This window comes from Pyrgilauda ruficollis, unplaced genomic scaffold, assembly GCF_017590135.1.
Source record: "Pyrgilauda ruficollis isolate IOZ18807 unplaced genomic scaffold, ASM1759013v1 scaffold17, whole genome shotgun sequence".
Classification (NCBI taxonomy): Eukaryota; Metazoa; Chordata; class Aves; order Passeriformes; family Passeridae; genus Pyrgilauda; species Pyrgilauda ruficollis.
In genome coordinates this window covers 8895450-8914928 of record NW_024515875.1, presented here as the reverse complement: position 1 = coordinate 8914928, position 19479 = coordinate 8895450, and the positions used below count along the sequence as shown (strand labels likewise).

The following is a 19479-nucleotide window of genomic DNA, read 5'->3' as shown; positions in this document are numbered from 1 at the left end:
TTTGTACCAAGACGTTAGGTAAAAGTGCATCCATTTGATTTGGAAGTAAATAATTTCAAAAGCTGGAGTAATGACAGTGGTGTTAGTCTACTGTACATTCCAATTGAACCATATTCTTGAGGAAAGGAAGTATTTTTCTCACTCTTTCATTTAGAAATGGAAGAAGGCAAATTGTGTTTTAACTTGCTGATAATTTTGATATAAGTCTTAAACTCCTGAAAGCTGTATTTGATTTTAATTTGCACCACTCTGTTGTGGTTGTGACAAAGTGATAATAGATGGCTTGGAGAATTGGCAGAGATGTTTTCCTTACTCAGACCTGTAGCCATAACTGGCAGGATTGTGTATATCCTATTATATCCTATATTATATCCTATATATTATTATCTAATAATATATAATAATCTAATCTAATAATAATTAAAAATAATCTAACAATAATTAAAAATAAATATAATTATAATTAAAAATAATGTGATAATTGTATAATATATTATATTACTATATTATATCCTATATATTTACAGTCCCATGGAGTCATAGAATGGCTTAGGTTGGAACAGACCTTAAAGATCACCTCGTTCCAACCCCTTGCCATGGGCAGGGACACCTTCCACCAGACCAGGTTGCTCGGAGCTCCATCCAGGCTGGCCTCAAACACTTCCAGGGATGGGACAGAGTTTAAATAGATGAGGGAGTAAGGATTTCTGTCATAGCATAGATTATCTCAGTTGGAACAGGCCTCAGGAGATAAATTCTGATGGGGGACAAGGCTAGCTCATAAAAGTAGGTGAGAGTTTAAAGAAATATGGGTGGAAGGGGACTGGTTTTCCCTTTTGGGGTATTTCTTTATATTATAGGCTTTACAGATCTTCTGTTGCTGACAGATTGTTTGAGATTGGATTTTAGTGTAAGGTTTCAGGTATTCAATCAACAATTGATGACTTTCTAGAAAACCTTACAGTGAATCTATTTTTGGGGAGAAGCAGTTTTCTGCATCCAAGTACAATACTTCTACTGTGTTGAGCTTAAAATGCCATTTACTTGCTGTGCAATTACATTAGATTCTCACAACACTGATATACAGTGTTTATTACATTCGCTTTGTTAGATTTTTCTTTCTAGTTAATTACATTCCAAAAACAAAATGCTGTATTCTGTAGTACGCTTACATACATTCCTAAGTTCCTTCTGTAATATTGAATTGCCTGATTATTTGAGAAGATATACCTGCAATAGATTGTGAAAATTTTCTTCATGTAGGAGGAATAGATCCTAAGGACTACTTGAGGTTTTTGGTATACATGCAAAAATTAGTTGAAGGCTTCTTCTGCAGATGCTGTTGACATGTGATCTATGACTTGCAATTCTGTTACTCATCCAAGCTGGCAAATGGAATTGGGATAAAGATTAGATCTTGAAGTGACTGGTTAGAGAGGCTGCCTCCCAGATCCCTTAATCATGATGTACTTCAGGATACCAGTAATACCGGCAGTACTGGTTCATCTGTCATTGCATGTGTGCTTTCAGTATATGTATGAAAAACTGAGTCTGTTCAACACTCGGAAACAGTAAAAACATCAGCCATTGTGTTGGATGATACCTATGCATAGTTCATTATCAGTGTGAATTAAACCAACACAGGGATGGAGGAAATTCTCAATTTACAAATGGCAAGCATTTTATGGTCTTTTCCCTGCATATGTAAGTTTTAATGTCAATGTATTACGGCATTTAACATGATTTTCCAGTTCTCATTATCTCACAGTTTGACTTCTAAGACTGTCTGCACACTGTTGTTTTATACCAGGTACCTGGTAACATTAGGATAGGAATGGTTTTCATTTTTAGCTGTGTTGCATACACTATCAAACATGGCAAAGGATAAAGTAAGCAGCTTAAAATGACTGGGTTTTTTTTATGAATGGCTCAATATGTATATTTTACTGATACCTTTCCCTGTCCTCCACCTTTCCCTTTTTAGATGTGTGGTCAGCAGGCTGTGTATTGGCTGAACTGTTACTAGGACAACCGATCTTTCCAGGTGACAGTGGTGTGGATCAGTTGGTGGAAATAATCAAGGTATGGAATGTTAAGTGTTGTTTTGACTGCATTATTCCTTGGGAATCAGTATGAAAACATGCACTGTTGTAAACAGGTGAACATACATATATTCTGACATGATTGTACAGGGTTTTGCATGTAAACAGTTTGAAAATACTTCTCATGCTATTTTGAGAACCTGATGATCTTTACTTTCTCTTCTTGCAGTTATGCATAGTGATATATATTGGGGCTTTTTCCCTCGTAAAGGATTGCACTTGCAGTGTGCTTGGAAAAAGTGCTTTCATACTGGGCCAATATTTATTAATGTATGATTTTCATTCTTTAGAAGTCTGTCTCTTTCCTTTGTTGCACAGAATTAATACTTGGCTTTGAAAACGGTGTTGTTAAATTCCTTATGCCAGATTGTTCACATACTTAGTCGCCTTCTCTTCTTCCTTCCTCCTAGCTCTTTTAAAATGAAAGGTGGGAAAGGGCACTTGTTTTTGCAGATATAGAATCTGGACATGTAGGGCAAAGGTACCTTCCACCTGAAAAGTCTTGTTTTTCAAGGTATAATAACTAATGTGTCAAAATACATAACACTTATATATCACTTAGGTCCAAGCACATCTTGATTAATTTAATTTGGAAAGCTGTGAATATTCTATGGTTCTCAAATTGGAGGCATGGAAGAATAGTTCATAGATTGTTGTCTGACTTCCCAGCACCCTTGTCTACTCTGCCTTTTTCAACTTCTGCAGTGAAGGAAACAAGAATTCCAGAGAGAGCAGTATAATTTTCCTCTGAGTCTATACTATGACATAATAAGATGGCATTGTTACAGAGGATGTGTACACATACTGTTCAGCATTATTGACTTCATTACCATGAAGGCACTGTATTAAGAGAATTTCCTCCTTGATTTTGCCACTACCTTGGTGCATAAATATTTGTGTGGCAGGCATGTGAAAAGCTCCTCAAACTCCAAATCTGTGGGTGGAAAAGGAGAACTTCCTCCTTGTCTGTGTCACTTACTAGAAGAGCTGCCAGTGTCTTTGTCCCTGTCCTAAGAGAGTGAACCAGCTGGTCATTCTTCTGCCTGAAGGACACGGGCTGTTGAGGCTTGGGGGTGTGCTGTGACATTTCTAGACTGTCACCCCATCTCTTCCAGGTTCTGACCACAGGGAGTTTCTGTCTGTCCTGCTGAACATCCTCCAGTCAGCAGCTTTCCTCTGGAGACTCCATGTCTTGCACATACTTCTCCAATGATTTTCTTGATGTCTTCTTATTGCTTTTCTGCCCAGTATATTTCAAACTCAGTTTATCAACTTGGGTCAGTTTGCTTAGGAAACACTTAAAAAAACTAGAGTTGCTTTCAGATGGAGGGCTGATGATGGTACAAGTGACAATATTTTTAACTTTTGAGAAGTGTCTTGGAGTGGTGTGCTGCTTTTTGCTACGCTGCTTTTGTGACATGTGAAGGGGTCCACGTCAGATGACCAGACCTCCTCAGGATTTCGTGTGATAACATGTGTTTGTCTTTGGGGGACATTTCTGAAAAGTCCTGGTTTGTTTTTTAATGAGTATCTAAAATCCTGAAAAACTAAAGCTAATCCAAGAATCAGCAAGATTGAAGAAGACCTCTGAGATCAAGCCCAACCTATGACCCAATTCTGCCATGTCAACGAGACCATGGCACTAAATGACACATCCAGTCTTTCCTTAAACCCCTCCAGGGACAGTGACTTCACTACCCCCCTGCACAGTCCATTTCAATATCTGATCAGATCCTTTCTGTGAAGAAATGCTTTCTAATGTCCAGCCTAAACTTTCCCTGGTGCAGCTTACAACTATGTCCTCTGGTCTTTTCACTTGTTGGCCACAAGAAGAGCCCAACCTCCACCTGAATTTTTGTAAATAGAACTTTATATCATGGTGACTGTCCATGGCTCGATGAGAAATCTGAGTGTAGAGAGACCTTATGGGCAAAACCATAGTGCTCTGCCCTACTATTGCTTTGATTTCACAATGTGAAAGTAAAATAATGAGGAGATAGACGGTCTCTTGTTGTTGACATGCTTGGCAAGCAGAAATTTGTGGTTTGGTTGAAAGTTTGCTAAGAAGCTGTTAACATCAGTTCTGCACTACTGAAAAAAACATCTATGAGCCAGTAATTTCACAGCACATATGTTCTCCAATTGTGGCACTTATTTGTTTACACTTCAGTTGTATTGAAGCAGAGGAGTACTTCAGTAAAGTTGCTGATAGCCTTTGTACCATCTGTGGTAGTAACTTTCTTGAGTAACTCATAGTAGTGATGATATATAGTACTGGCAAACTGATGTTATTTCCCAAGGCAACTGAAGGAGTACCCAGTGTAAAAGGGTATTTCAGTAAGTTACAGGTTGAAATTAGGATATTCACCCTCACAGAAACAAACTTCTGACTAATTTCTTTAAATATAGAAATGGGGATATTTAATGACCATTCGCACCTGTGTTGTTCTGGGGTTTTCCGTCTTCTGTTAGCTATGTAGTCCACTACACACAGAAGTGAAGTGAAGCAAAATGTACTGAGGCAGTATGTTTTAGGAAAGTCTGGGGAAAATACTGTAAATCTTACAGCAGTAATCACAAAAAAAAGGATGTTCACTGAAACTTGAAGTAAGTGTAGCATAAAATGTGAGCCTGAATGGGTGGGTACCATGTTCTTCTGGCAGTATTTGCAGCATATATTCTGAAGGCAAGACTGGAAGAGAAGCTGAGTGCAAACTAGAGAAACTGATTGCTTTTCAGTGCCCTTGTCTCCCTAATCTTCTGTTGTGAAGTTCTGTAAAAACTATTCAGAAAAGCCCTAGCAGAAGGTGAAAGTGGGAATACAGAGAAAAGTTATAATTGATAATATTGTGATCAAGATCAGCAGCCATGAGAAGTTGTCTAGGAATGGGATAACAAGGTGCTTCCCTTGTAACACTGCATCCACTTATAAGTATTTCTCATGGTGGGAGTAGAGGGAAAAACTGTTAACCTCAAATTTTCTCTCACCTTTTGAAAATAGGGAAAAAGTAGAAAGTGAGGTCAATTTTTTTCCATTCTGCCAGGTGTTGGGAGGGATCTGTCCCATCTACTGTCTATCCTTTAAAAATTACCAATAATAGAATTAAGCAGATTTGGTTTTTAACTCTGCAAAGACGAGATGAACCATTCTGCTCTTAGCACTTCCAGAATGATGCTTAAATTCAACTTAGATTTAAAAGGATGATATAAAAGAAGAAACCACGTGAGTGAGTTTAAGTTTCGTAGCCTCAGTATGGTTGAGAACATGCAATTCTGCAGAAATTACCAGAAATGTTAAATCTTGGCACCATGTGTAAAACGTGATGTTGTATAAAGTTTTCTTTAGGGTGGGATTCAATAAAAAATTTTGACAGATGGCTTCCACCTCTTCCATTTGCTGTCATAGAAAATTAGTATTTCAAGCTTTCATTGTAACACAGCCTTATTTTAATGCTAGCTGGCTGTGGGAGGAGCAGAGCTGTGGGCTCTGACGGTTGTAGAATAGCAGTGAGCTTGGTAGAAGCTTGCAGGTTGGGACCTGGGAGCTGCTGTTTGACTATCTGGGGTCCTGCTTTTCAGATAGCTTCATTGGAACTGTGTGTCTGAAACTTAGGGGCAGGGAAAATTGTGTATTTTAAACTCCCAAAAATGGGCTATAGTAAGAAACTACTTACCCACACATTTGGAAATACGTCAGACTTCCATCCTTTATATTTGAGTGATTCCACTGCAGGAAAAGGTCAACTTAGAAGCTTTACTGCTGGTTCATATCAATTCAAGATGATTGAATCACAGTTACACTTGAGGCATTTTTTTTTGAGCCAAGATAAACTTTTCAGTTTTCTCTTCAGTTGCTTACTCAGCTATGATTATTCAGAGTTTATTTCACAACACAGCAAGTGAATGCTACACCTGGCTGTGAAGTTTTTTTGCATCAGACTGGATAATGACTTCAAAATGCCATCACATTAAATTAGTCCTCCTTTCTCATGCAGTTCTTGATGACATCCCATCTTTAGCTGTGTTCATGGTGATATATCAGTTGGCAGAGCTTGCCCTTCCTGCAGGCCATATGCTCAGCATCCTCAGTCCCTTGCTGCATCACAAGCATTTTTGGCTTTTGACAGATTTTGAGACACTTTCAATGGGCTTAATATTGTTTCATTTCAAGCAGTGTTGCAAGATCTTCTCCATATAGTTGCACCTGGAGTTTTTCCAGACCTACTGTGTATTTGCAAACTGGTCTGAAAAACTGTACCCCTCTAGAACCACAGCATCACGCTTAATTGCATCAAAAGACAGATCTCTTTTAATTTTTTTCCTCTTGCTCCTATTTCTTTAAATATGGTCTTTCCATATGTTCTCGGTCTGATTGAGAAAGAGAGAACTTCGACCACTTATCCCTGACAAAATGATATTTGATATAGGGGAGTACTGTCTTGGAGCCCCATCTGAAGTACTTTAACCCAAGTACACTCTTCTTGAATACTTATGCTATTACAGGAGAGAAATCATGTGCTTTTTCTGAATTTTGATCTTGAATGGTGACTCTTACTTTTTATTTTTAGCTCTTCCTTGCTATTCCAAATGTTAGGTTGTCCCATCGCTGGGAATATCTCAAGTGGGTAACCCAATATACTCGTTGAAATTCATGCCCCTACTGGCTTTCAAGTGACATGTCCTTCAGAAATGTGCTCAGTTTCTGAAACAGTCACAGTGGTGGTAGTGTGGATTTCATCAGTGATCCCATAAAGAAATTATGTACAAGTAAACACTACGCCTCAGAGCAGTCATGCAGCCTTGTACCTGATGGATTCTTCCAGCAGCCCAGGAGGGTTGCAGTTGCCACTTCACTATTTAAAATCCACTGTGGAAGTGAGACCATGCTGAATACAGTTTGAAAGAAGGAGCACTTAGACCACAAGAGTGATTTTTCTTTGAGATGCAGTCAGGACAGACTGCTTCATATATCTCCAGTCTCCTGTGAGCAGCTTGCAGTGCAGCAGTGGTGGCTGCAGGACTGCTGTGCTCCCTGTGAAAGCTTGGGAGCTTGTTGGTATTCCTGGCCTCACAAGCTCTACATCATCCCAAAACCATCAAGGTAAAACTGCCTGGCATATGCTTTCCAAACTTAAAATGTCTTCAAGTACAGTTCCTGCAGACAGTGGTTACTCTTTTTTCCTCTTGCAGGAAGTGAATCTCAGAAGGGTATCAGGTTTGTTTCTAAGATAATTATCTTCTCAAAGTTTGTTTAGTACCTTCCCCATATTCCTCTCAAAAGCAGAAAAAAAAAAATAGATCTGTCAAAAGAATGAAGCAGCAATAATTATCTGAGCAGCCCTGGGACATGGGGAGGACAGCATCAGCCAATCTGCCTGCTGTTTTCTTTACCGGAAATATTTTTTCCGTGTGCTGCTATTTAGAGTATGAGATGAATCAACCAACTTGTGAAAACTGCAGGAAAGAAGTGGGGGTTACGGGGTGGGGGTGGTGTTTGCTTTGAGTTTATTGGTTGCTACTGCACTGTGATTATTCCTTGCACCAAAACTGGCATTTCATGGTAATTTAAGAGGAATAATAAAATCTTCTTCTCATAGTTCCCTGGGTAAGGGGGAGCTAGGGGGAAAAATCTTTGAAAAAGCAAGTTTAATAGTATCAGGAATCCTATTCATGTGTTACTTTTTGGGCTCTTGACAGTTTTACTGCGCCTAATGCTAAGTATAGATTGCAATTAGAATATATGGCTCATGCTCAAATGTCAAGGTACTATTTTGGGCTCAGTTTTTGAAATAAAATAAATCCAGTCAGAGTAGTTAAATGGGCAGAGGAGCCTTCTCTTCTGGGAGAGTAAGCCATAGGAGAGTGTTTCATTGTAGTGGATGTGGTCCTGTGCTGACGGCCTGCCTGTGTCTGACATGGGCTTTCACATGGGTTCTGTCCTCAGCCCTAAGGGAAGTCTTCTGGCATTTTTTTCCCTGATGTCCCCCCACATCACAACTTGGCTGTTGCTATGCCTCACTTAATTCATCACTTCCAGTGCTTGCAGGCAGGCAGTATAAAAAGTTGATTGCCAATTATATTCATGTCAGCAGTGACAATGGGTTTCTTCCTATTCCTGATGTATAGCTCCTTTCGTGTTATGAATAGAAAAAATATCTATATTTAGTTGGCTGTCATTGTTTGGCAAGAAAGTGTTTTTGAAAGGAAGTGTATATAAAGTGGCTAAGTTTATTTTACTTTCTACCGAAGACCTCTTGAAGTATTGTCTCAAGCAGTGTTAAGTGCTTGAGATGCTACAATGTGAATTTTTAAAATAACTATTGGCACACCTGTTACAACTTTCTGAAGAGGTGCAGTCATGTTTGCAGGAGCATTAATTATGCCATCTGGTAAGCCGTAAACATCAGACTTTGAGGAATACATTTCCTCATAAATGTGCACAGTTTTCCCAGGGAAGACCACTATACTGCTGCAACCATGGCTTTCTAGAGGTTTCTGATTTAAATTATCACATTCTCCCCTCCCTAGTTCAGTTACTACCGGCTGGAGCTTCTGAGCTCTTGGTTCTAACCAAGGTCCCTGTGCTTCTAACTGATTGCATTCTGGCAAATGTTCAGCAGTAACAATGGTTGTCATAAAGGGCCTTTATTCCACTGGGATTTGTTGAAACTCTTGCAGTTTTCCTTTTCCTCTGCTGTTGCAACAGTGTGGGTTTGGTCATAAATGACTCAGTGCAGTTTGCATAGTGAAGCAGGTGTGGGCAGCAGCTGTCTTGGTACTGAGGTGTAACTGAAGTGTCTTTTGGAGTTGAATAATCCATCTTTTCCTTCTAAAAAAGTTGATTGTAAAAACATAAACTGAAAATCTTTATTCAAGTTCAGGGCTTATTCCAGGTTCATAAATCCCCCCTTCTTGTTTGGTAAGGATGACATTCTTGTGAGCCTTTCATTATTGTAGCTTTTCTTTAACTGCAGGAGATACATACCATTACCCTACCTTCATGAACCCTGTTCGTGGAACAAAAATGTTTTGGGGACCTTCATCCATTACAGACTAATGTCAAGGAAAAAAACTTGACAGAATATACTGTGAAACCTGTTGTGTGCAATTTTTGTCCTAGGAGAATCAGAGCAGTGTCTGCTTCTCAGCAAGTGTATTCTTTAGTTCATCTTAGTAGATAATGCTTCTTTATTTTTAATTAAGAGATTATGATAATGACAATTGGTAATGAAGAGCAAAACTAGTTGACCTGGCATCTTGACTTGCAGGAAGATGCTTTGTATTCTCACATCGACCTCCCCTTCGTTCATTTGAGAGTCTTCATTTTAGTTATAGTTGATTCCATCAGCTGCATTTTTATTATTACACACTTACTTTGGTTCTGGTTTTTTTTGTTTTTCAAGTATTAAATAAAAAAAATAATTAAACTTTTCCTTGGATTTCCTTGAATCCATAAGATTCCCCAGGAATTAAAATATTATGTGCCAATCTGCATTGACCTGGATAATTCAGTATTGGACCCTGTATTTCTCTGACATTTGCAAGATCGGTGGGGATCTTACTAGTGTACAGAGTATGTGAAGGGAGGGTTCAAAGAAGGAGCCAGCCTCTTTTCTTTGGCATCCCATGACAGGACAAGAAGAATGGGCACAAATTAAAACACATGAGATTCAATCTGAATGCAAACCAGCTGTTTTATGGAGTAATTCTGCAAAAAAATGAGCACAGTAATTCATGCTTCTTTCTCAAAAGAAGAATTTTGACCAATTTTTGCAGCAGCTTAATTGATTGCTGTTACCAAGGTTACTTGAAAGTATTCCTAATATACTGAAAGTTCAGTATAAATCAGTGAGGTACAATTTCAAATCATGTAACAAACAGAATTGGTATGTTGGGAGGTGAGGAGAGATCCACTACAGGACCTCTTCAAGATAAGTCAAGTACTGGTACAGTTTTACAGTTTATCACTTTATTCATCCCAATGTTCTAATTTGTAACTTGAATTTGACACAGTCTTCAAAACTTCTGTCCTTCCTTCCAAACTACTTCTCTTTTTCAGTTTCTGGTTGGATTTTGGGGCATGTTGTTTTGTGGTTGGGGTGTTGTTTTTTTTTTTCCTTTAATCTGCTATCAGTAAAGGTTGGAAGCGCAGTCTGGTTTTACAGTCTCGAGAGAACAGAGTAAATATAAATACACTGTGTAGCTACTAGCAGTCACCTTTCCTTTTGTACAGTTACTTCATGTGTCAAAGGCTGCTATGTAGCTGAAAGGCCAGGCAATCCCTTCTTTCAGCTACCATGATCCCTCTTCAGTACCTGCTTTTCTAAGCATTTGTGAAACCTGAAGTGCTGTCGCTTAGATGCCTGTGCTTGAGCTTAGGAGTTGCCCTCTCCCATCATCTGGAGTTACAGCTGTGCTTTTAGTGAAATGCATGAATAGACATTGTCTGTGGGTTCTTCCATGAAATTGGCCTTGCTTGTCTAATCTAAGTTATCTGATGCTATAGGTGGTCTTTAAATATACTTGCACTGTGTAGGCTCCTGTTCTGAGCAGCCTTGGCAACCAAGCGAGTTTGATATATTTGGGCTAAATTTAAAGTAAATCTACTTGCTGCTTCTTAGAAAAGCTATTGAAGAAATTTTTTGAGGAGAAAAAGGGTAAAGAAGGTAAACATGCTTTTAAAAAACTATTGTTTATACTAGGGAGGCATCAAAACTTAGCTTTTAGAAAAGATAAGAGAGCAATAGAGTGTGTCCATCATTTTTCAGAAAGTTAATTTAAGTAAATCAAAAAACTTTCAAGGTTTTAAAAATCACTTGTATCCCAAATTGGGATGAAAATAATATTTAGGGGTGGGAAATCCCCTCATCTTTTAGAACTGGAAAGGTTTGAGAGTGATGGTCATCAAAGCTTTGAGAGCAGCACCATCCTGGCAGGGCTGGCAGCTGGGTGGCTGATGCTCTTGTGGGTGCCAGACAGAAAGCCAGCAGGGAAAGGGCACATTTTCCTTTCAATTCGTCTTTCCTTTGAAACTTGAGCAAAATATATGGAATCTGCAGACGTTCTCCTTTTTTACCCCCTAAAAATGGGGGTAAAAAGGGGTTTTTTAAACCCCCTAAAACACATGTCAGTGTTTTCAGACATGCCCAAAAAATCTGCTGACATTTCTGAGTAACCCTTGGCTTTTAGAATTATGTGGGTTTTAAATCCTCATGAGCGATGTGATCTACAAAACATTATTGTTCATTTTATACAATTTGTTGCTCAGATTTGTTATCCAAGGAACAACTGTCTGAACAAGTTGCAGAGTTTATTTTCTCTGCTGCTGCTCGTTATTTAAAAGGTTGCTTTGTGGATAGGATATTTTTGGTTTTGCAACTCTTATTTTAAATAGCAAAGAGATACCAAGTTTTGCTCATAATACCTGATGATAATTTCTCTGTTCCACAAATTACTCAAACAGCAGTTACCTTGCTCTTTTACCTCCTCACCTGACTTTCAGAGGGCAATTTTGTAATTTCCATTCTTCTAACAGAATAAAAATGTGCACAGATACCAGAATTTGTAACCAGATATTTCTTTATCAAGCAGCAAGGTAGAGTGCCAGTATCGTGTAATCATTCGTTGCCTGATGGTGACAGTGCAGTCTGATGAGATGAGGTGATAACATTACTCTAAGCTGTGTGGAGGGATTTGTTGTGGGGCCAAAACAGTGCCACTACAGATCTCATATAGATGAGCCTGAGCCCAGCACAGAGGAACTACTCCTGCCTTCTGCCATCTCCCCTTCTCTCGGCAGAGCAAAGAGGTGCCCAGAAGTGGGTGCAAGCAGAAAACAATGGGATTTCTTGCAGATACTTTGCAATTTTCATATATAGCTAGAAGACAATGACCCTCTCACACTTGGTGCTAATTGAAAAGAAAGCACTAATGCCATATTGTCAGGCTTACTCCCTCAAGACATTTCTGAAATCCTTTCAAAATGTACCCACCCCTTCAAAGAGATGTGCAATTGTTTGTTATTTCTCGTAAAACTAATTTGCATCCATAAATAACATTGTGCAGATTCTGGGAATGAGAAATACAGCTTGTTGAAGGTAAACCACAGTGGTATGCCTTTTAGATACTTCCAAGTTAGATTTAAACTAAGTCTGTCCTCCATGTGGAAATACTGAGATGAGGAAGCACCACCCAAACCCACACGGTTTTGTTTGTGGGGAGAGCAGGAGATGCTCAGCAATAACTGGCTGATCTTTTAAACTTGTCAGAGGACTGCTGTTTGTGACTTGTAAAATGCAGTCTATGCTACTTGTCTGATCCTTCATCAACCATATTCAGTGAACTGCAATCCCTGAATGTGTTTGGTAGTACTGTTTTATATAAACCTAATGAAACTGAGCTCTCTACCCCACCAAAATATCACTATCATAAACTGAGTGATGTTTTAATTTTGTGAAAAATTCTATATAAGATAATTAATTTTTGACACTGTGCTTGGAGCATGAATGGAATTGCCAGCAAGAGACCACTGATGTTGGAGTAAGGGCCACAAAGGTGATTTAGGCACTGGAGCATCTGTCGTATGAGGAGAGGTTGCAAGAGCTGGCACTGTTCAGCCTGAGGCAGAGAAGGCTTGGCCAAGGGTGAGGGATCTCATCAGTGTGTGTAAAAGCCTTGTGGTGTGAGGGAGTGAAGAAACAACCAGGCTCTTCTTAGTGTTGCCCACTGGCTGGGCAAGTGGCAACAGCACAGAGTAGAACATATTTTTTACTCTGGACAGTGATCAGAGACTGGAGAAGGGTGCCCAGAGATAGGACTTCCTTCTCCTGGGTGCAAAAGTTTGTTGTCTGGCTCTCAACACTATATCAACTTACTAGTTACATAGATTGACTTCATTTGTCTCAGTGCCTGATAGGTTATACTTCAGTCCAAATGCCATATGAAGCATATCTAAACAATTTGCCTTTTTCTTTCTCCTCTATAGGTTCTGGGAACGCCTACAAGGGAGCAAATTAGAGAAATGAATCCAAACTATACTGAATTCAAATTTCCTCAGATTAAGGCACATCCATGGACTAAGGTGAGTCTATATGATCTGAATAATAAAGATGTGGGCTGAAAGTAAAAATTCAAGTTGTTCAGTTTGTTCAGTGATTTGGTGGCTTTCAGTCTAAACTGGGTACCTTTAACTAAGCTGGGGACCTGCAAACTTTTGATGTAGCTGAGGAGAAGACGATATTGAAGCAGTACATTGTAATATCTGTTGGTCTGGGGGTTGCCTATAGGTGGGTTGTTTTTTGGTTTGGTTTGGTTTTTGATCATGGTGTGTGTGTTAGTAGCAGATTGCAATATTCTACATACTGTCAGGCTATCAGCTGATATGCACAAAAGTCACATAGAAATTAGGAAAGTGTTCCAATACGTATGTGGCACTTTTGTAGTGCTGTTAAATAAATAGTGTGATGGGAGCTGAGAGTCACTTTCTTAAATGCTTCTCTCATAGATAATAATCTTGTAGATAATGTTTGTACTTCTGTAGGTGTACTGTTGAGTGGAGATGTTTTTTCTTGGAGTTACTTCTTAAGATTTCTTGTTATCTAGCTTCATAGGAATGCAGTACATGCAGGCAATACTATGACCCCCATGACCAAAGAGAAAACTGCTAGCAATGAAAAAAATACATTGCTGCACAATTTATTTGTCTTCCACATATCAAGCAATGATGAATATTTGACTTCAGAGAGAGTAACAATCATTTAGTCAGCCTCTTGGGCGTGGAATAAGTTAAATACTGAGTCTCAGACAATTGAAGCCTGGGTAGTTAACATTTCCTCTGGCTGCGTGAGAAATGTCTGTTACAGTCACAGTGTATTTCCATCCTATCTCAGCACTCAGGTTTCCTTCTGCTAAGAAAGTAATATCTGTGTGTGGAAGGGTTGCATGCCTAGCTGAGCACATGTCCAGGGCAGATTCTTTTGGCCCAAATACTCTATGGCAGTAGAAACATTGAATAAACTAATTTGAGCTAATTGATAGCAGGCCATATACTGGACAGTACATGCCAGGGCAGTACTATACATCACTCTTCTTGTGGTAGATTCTCCAATGAGTGCTTTCCCCACTAATCCATAGTTTGTGTTTCCATCTCAGAGTTACTTTCTGTGTGTTGGTTAAGTGATGTATAATAGTATGTGACTTTAGTAAATCCAGCAAGGGTTTTTAATATCTTATGTTGCTGAGGGAAAAAATTAGAGCATATGAAGTCTCTGGGAGTGATCTCTTCAGTTGTGCATTGCATCCTGGCAAAAGTCACAAGAATAAGCCCAAAAACCTTGTAGCACTGAATACTAGGTTCTCATCTGAATTCTTGCATTGAAGGCGTTGGGATTAGGGGACGTTAAATTAATACACAGTGGAGCAGAAGTGCAGAGCTGTACTGTAGGATATGGAATTGAGTTGCAGGGTTAGTTTAAATGCTTATCTTAGCTTGAAGAGTCTTAAAAATCATCTGTATGCACTTGATGGTCTCTCAGAACACAACTTTTAGCAAATGGAAGCTTCACAAAAAGACCGAACTTCCTTCTATTTATAAAGAATGGGGTTTTTTGTGGTAGTAGAGGATCACAGGTGAAATTAAGAAGTAAGACAAGCTTGCCAGAAGATCAAATTTGCATTCTCCATTAGGTTACAATTAGTTTTGGAGAGTTGTGCTTGCAGCATAGCTTCTCATTCTCAACTCATTCTGCGCACAGCCCTTCCTGATGTCAGCTGGTGTAGAATAGGATTTAAACCAGTTTATTGCAATTGGGTTACATGAGACTTCATTTGTGAGATCTGTACTTATTATACAAATGCTAAATTTAAAAAATTGATTACCCAGCATGATGCTGGTAATGATGTTTATCTTCTTGGTGTATTACTTCTCAAGAGCCTTTCCTTTCAACAATTTGAGCATGATAGATTTAAGTAGTAGTATTACATAGAATTGGTTCTTACCCAGTTGTATTGATATAACATCTGATGACATGTCAGTGAGCATAGACAATCCTCTCAGATCTTCTCTCTCTTAGAATTGAATAGTGACAAAAACCTCTTCAGAGCTTTGGCTTTGAAAAAGCAGGAGTGACTGAAGAAGTGAAAGTGGTAATGTCGGTTGTTTTTCTACTTTTGTTGCAATAGTGTGTGTAACTGAACTGCTACAGCTAGTTGCCAACAGGACTTGAACTTTCAGCTTCAGAAGCACAAATCTTTGCCATATAAGCTGAAGAATTATTGAACATGACAATATGCAGAAAGTGGCTATTTTTATTGAGTAGTTATGACCAGAGGACTCAGCAGACAGAAGGATTTTTTTGTATGTGTGAAATAACTTCTAGGCAGCTACTTTCAGCATGTTTGAAATAGAACTGCTGAGAATATGGTCATTCCCTGCTGTAAGCTCTTAGACACAAGAGCATTCTCCTGGTTTTGTGCTGTGTAATAGAACACGGGTATTTGTCAAAGTTGGGTTTGTAGACCCTGCCTGGAGTTAGTTTCATTCAGTTGAGGTGCCCAGAGCATGTTTCTATGCAGTCTGGAACTGGTTGTTTCCAGGCCAGTGATCTATACAAAAATAAGGTCTTGCTTTCAGGGGACTTCCTTGGTCTACAAAAGTGTGCATAGATGGTAATTAAGAATTTTCTTCGGAAGCTGTAGTATCTGTAGGTTGCATCTGAAATTCTGTGGTGCTGACTTGAATAGGATGTATCTGGTTCTGGTCTGCTCTCTTAGGCATTTCTGGGAGGCGCAGATATGTTACTTTCCTACTCAGTATTGCTGTGATGATGTGTAATCTGCTTACACCTGCTGTTACCTACTTGTGAAGAAGAATGGTGGCTGGTGCTATAGTGCAATGTAATATATTCTGGGTTTTTAAAGAGACAGAGAAATTGTTTAACTCTGAAGACAGACAAATGAAGGAATATTGTTTCTCAGATTCAATACATTTTGGGCTAAAATTGTAATTTTGAGCCCAAGTTTTACAGATGTTTGAATCCTAACTTAATAGATGAATCTTAGGCTTTTCAGTAGAAATGGATTGGTATTATCCTAACACAGTATTGACACCTTCCTTCTTAAATTATGAGAGAAGTCTAACTAACACTCTAAAAAGTACTTTTCTATGCTGCAGCAATAGTATGAATTTGCAGTGCAAACTGTTCTCAGACTGATTTTTCAATTTGTTGATAATTTGAGAATGAAGTAAATTTGTAACTTCAGAGTAGGAATCTCCCCTTCTAAAACTTACAGAGGCCTCTCTCTCATCTCCAGTATAGTTTTGTGTTGGCCAAGCATGTGTGTGTTTTTATACCAGTTTACATGCATGAGGCACCTAATGATGGAAGTTCAACACATCCCTGGCTAGCCAAAAAAAAGAGAACCTGAGCTTTCCAGGAATCTCTCAAACCATTCTTCAGAAACAGGGCTTCCCTCTTCTTTTCCTCTGTCACCTATCCCTACAACCCCAGCCTCAACAGGAGGAATCCAAGACATTTTCGTTCTTTAACAGGGGGGTTGCTTTTCAGAATACCAGTTGTGTTTAGTAACTTAAATGTTCTTTTCATCCAAACCTCCCTTTGTTTTCATTTGTACAGAATATTTTGTATTCTTGGAGGTGCATCCTAAGCCTTTCTGCTTTGGTCTGTGAAGTAAGTGGCATTCTGTTTTAAGAGAAGCAGTGTTTTGCAGGGGTGTGAATATGGCTGACTTAGAACAGTCAGAGAAAATAATAGGTAGGCTTTTAAACACACAGTCGTGTCTTCGGGTATATCTTGGGTTGGAAAACCGGTCCATTTCTTCCAATGATGTCAGCTCATAAAATAAAAGTTCCTACCCTTTCTGGAGATTTGCTGCTATTGTTTTTACTGGGTCATATTTTTGCTTGTCTTTCAGCCACCTTGACTCCTTGAGCCTTCTTTCTTCTCAGAAGTGCAGTCTGATCTGTGCTACTAATCTTTATACTTGTTTCTGTTCTTCTGACTAAGCTTCATCTATACCATATAACTCTGTGACTGAAAAGCCAAAGAGGAAATCCAGGATCAAGTGCAAGACTGTAAATCACAGGGCTGTTGAAGTTCAGCTCTGGTGATCAGTTTTCTGTGTATCTTTTGGCGCTTTTGGAAGGGGGCAGGGACAGTGGGACGGCCAACAAAAGGTCTAAAGGCATTCTTCATAAGCTTGTGGTAGATTGGTGTTACTTACCCGTGGCTCCTTACAGCTGCCCTTTATTCTGGCATTACTCAGATGCTACCTTTAGGTCTCAGATCCCTGCAGTAATGAAAAACAAAGGCTGTGATAACTTCCAGAAATATATAAAATGTCCAACTGTGACAGCCTGCCTTTCCTCTTGCATTTAGCTAGTAAATGATCTTATCAAGATTGTAGCAAATGTAATAGAATTATGTAGTTTAGGCCCTTTCTGTGTAGGGAAAATTATTCTCTTGGATTTTTTTCTTTTCCCTACCCAAGGATACTGCCACATGTTTGCAAATTTAATGTCAGGATAATGAAAGATATATATGCATATATATATGCCCATGTTTCATGATGGCAGAACAATACAAGTTGTAACAGCAAAGGCAGTTTTCTTTACTTAATCATAACCTCTGCCTTGTCTCCATTGTATAGACATGGAAACAGTTTCTACTGCAGGCAGCTCTTAAAAATGGAAAGTGAGTCTCTTCAGTGTGCTGTGGTTTGGTTGCTTTTGTTTCTCCTGTTCTGAAAGTACTTGCAAGATTTTTCAAATATGCAGGCACTTTTAAAATATACTTTTGGTGAGATAATTCAAGTGTACTCAAGAGAATGGCTTTATTCACCGTCCCCAAATCTATACTTAGCTGGCATCTGAGTAATAATTTCCAAGTAAGTGTTGAGTTGGAAAAAGACAGGAGTCATTTGCCTGACAGTGGAAGAGACAGGGAGAAAAATTGTCTCTTGTTTAGATTAGTTTTGAGCATCTCTGCCCCTCTGTTGTGTACTCTCATGGGTACATATAAGGACTTTTCTCTACATTACTTTGCCTTAACAATAAACTTGTGGGAGATTTGGGCAGGATCCCTGCCAACTTGGTAAGCACTCCCTTTTAGTTTTAGGGGCTTTTTCTTTGTTGGTACTGTTCGGGGTGGGGTTTTTTTGTCCATGTCTTTAAGCCATATAGTTATAGCATAGGAAAATAGTGCCTAAGATGGGACTTCAGACTCCAGCTCATCCTTTCTGGCACTTCTCCCAAACTATTGGCCAATTCTGGCTGCAGCTGAAGTGGTGCAGAACCACATTTGGTTGTGCTAAAGAGTAGCTTTGGATATAGACTTTAGAATTCATATTTCTGCCTATATTATGAAGTAATTTCTGCTAATACTGTAAAATATTTGACTAATATTTTAGTCTTTATATCCTCTTGTGTACATGTGTGTTCTGTATGTTTTTCCAATACTAATCACTGTACCTTGAATGTTGAATAATTCTGTGCTTGTAGCAGACAGTCCTGTTATCTTCCCCACACTCTGGGACTGGGATGTAGACTCTGGTCTCTCTCATGAACATGTTTTTCCATCCTCCAGAACTGGTTTCATGTCTTCATCCTGTCCTACTCCTGCTTTCCTTGTTCTTGTCTAGTTTATAAGCAGATTGTTTTGCTTGTAATGCTTCCAAAGTGACTGCTCGTACTGTAGATTCAAGGAAGAATACCAAACAGTCAAATGGATAAACAGACAGCTCATTTTGTCACTTCTAATTATAACTGATGACAAAAGAAAGCGAAAACTCTTTTGTCAGAAATCTTGTAAGTGGACTTGGATTTGGGTTCAAGATGAAAATGAAAACTCTTCTTTCTGGAATTTTAGTCTGCTCTTTTGTAGAGGAACAAAGATACAGCGAGGATGAGATGTTTCTTTGGTTGCAGTTCCATTATTGGCATTAAGCTCATAATGGAGCCGGGTCAGCTCTCCACCTCCCACCTGCATATTCCTGAAATGCGTTCTGCTTTGCACGGTGGTAAAAACCTCTTGAACAACGCATGTTCAGGATTTGGATCAATTTCCTTTATCTGACCAACCATTCTGCCCAGTCTGCAGATGTTGGGACAAGGGACCATGGCAGACCGGCATGTCCAAAAGGGCAAAACTCTCATTTCCAGCATGAACTGGATTTGATTTGTGCCTGTTGTGAAACTGTGCCCTGACCTTTTTCTAAAGAGTACAGCTCTATTTTTTGCTTGATGTGTAATGACTTACAAGCAGAGAGTGAAAACAGCTCTTCTTGAGGCTAACTAAAAAGAAAAATAAAAAAGCTTTTCTGGCAATTTCATATTTGCCAGCTCCTTTTGCAGCAGCAATGA

At 39.0% G+C, this 19479-nt stretch overlaps 1 protein-coding gene across 1 annotated transcript in view; it reads left to right on the top strand.

Annotated features, from left to right (window-relative positions):
- GSK3B (glycogen synthase kinase 3 beta) overlaps positions 1-19479 on the top strand; it is a 149400-nt gene that overhangs the window by 104915 nt on the left and 25006 nt on the right. Inside the window, exons 7-8 of the mRNA XM_041464119.1 lie at positions 1985-2082; positions 13087-13182. Coding sequence (XP_041320053.1) covers positions 1985-2082; positions 13087-13182 — 194 coding nt within the window. The remainder of the gene's footprint in view (positions 1-1984; positions 2083-13086; positions 13183-19479) is intronic.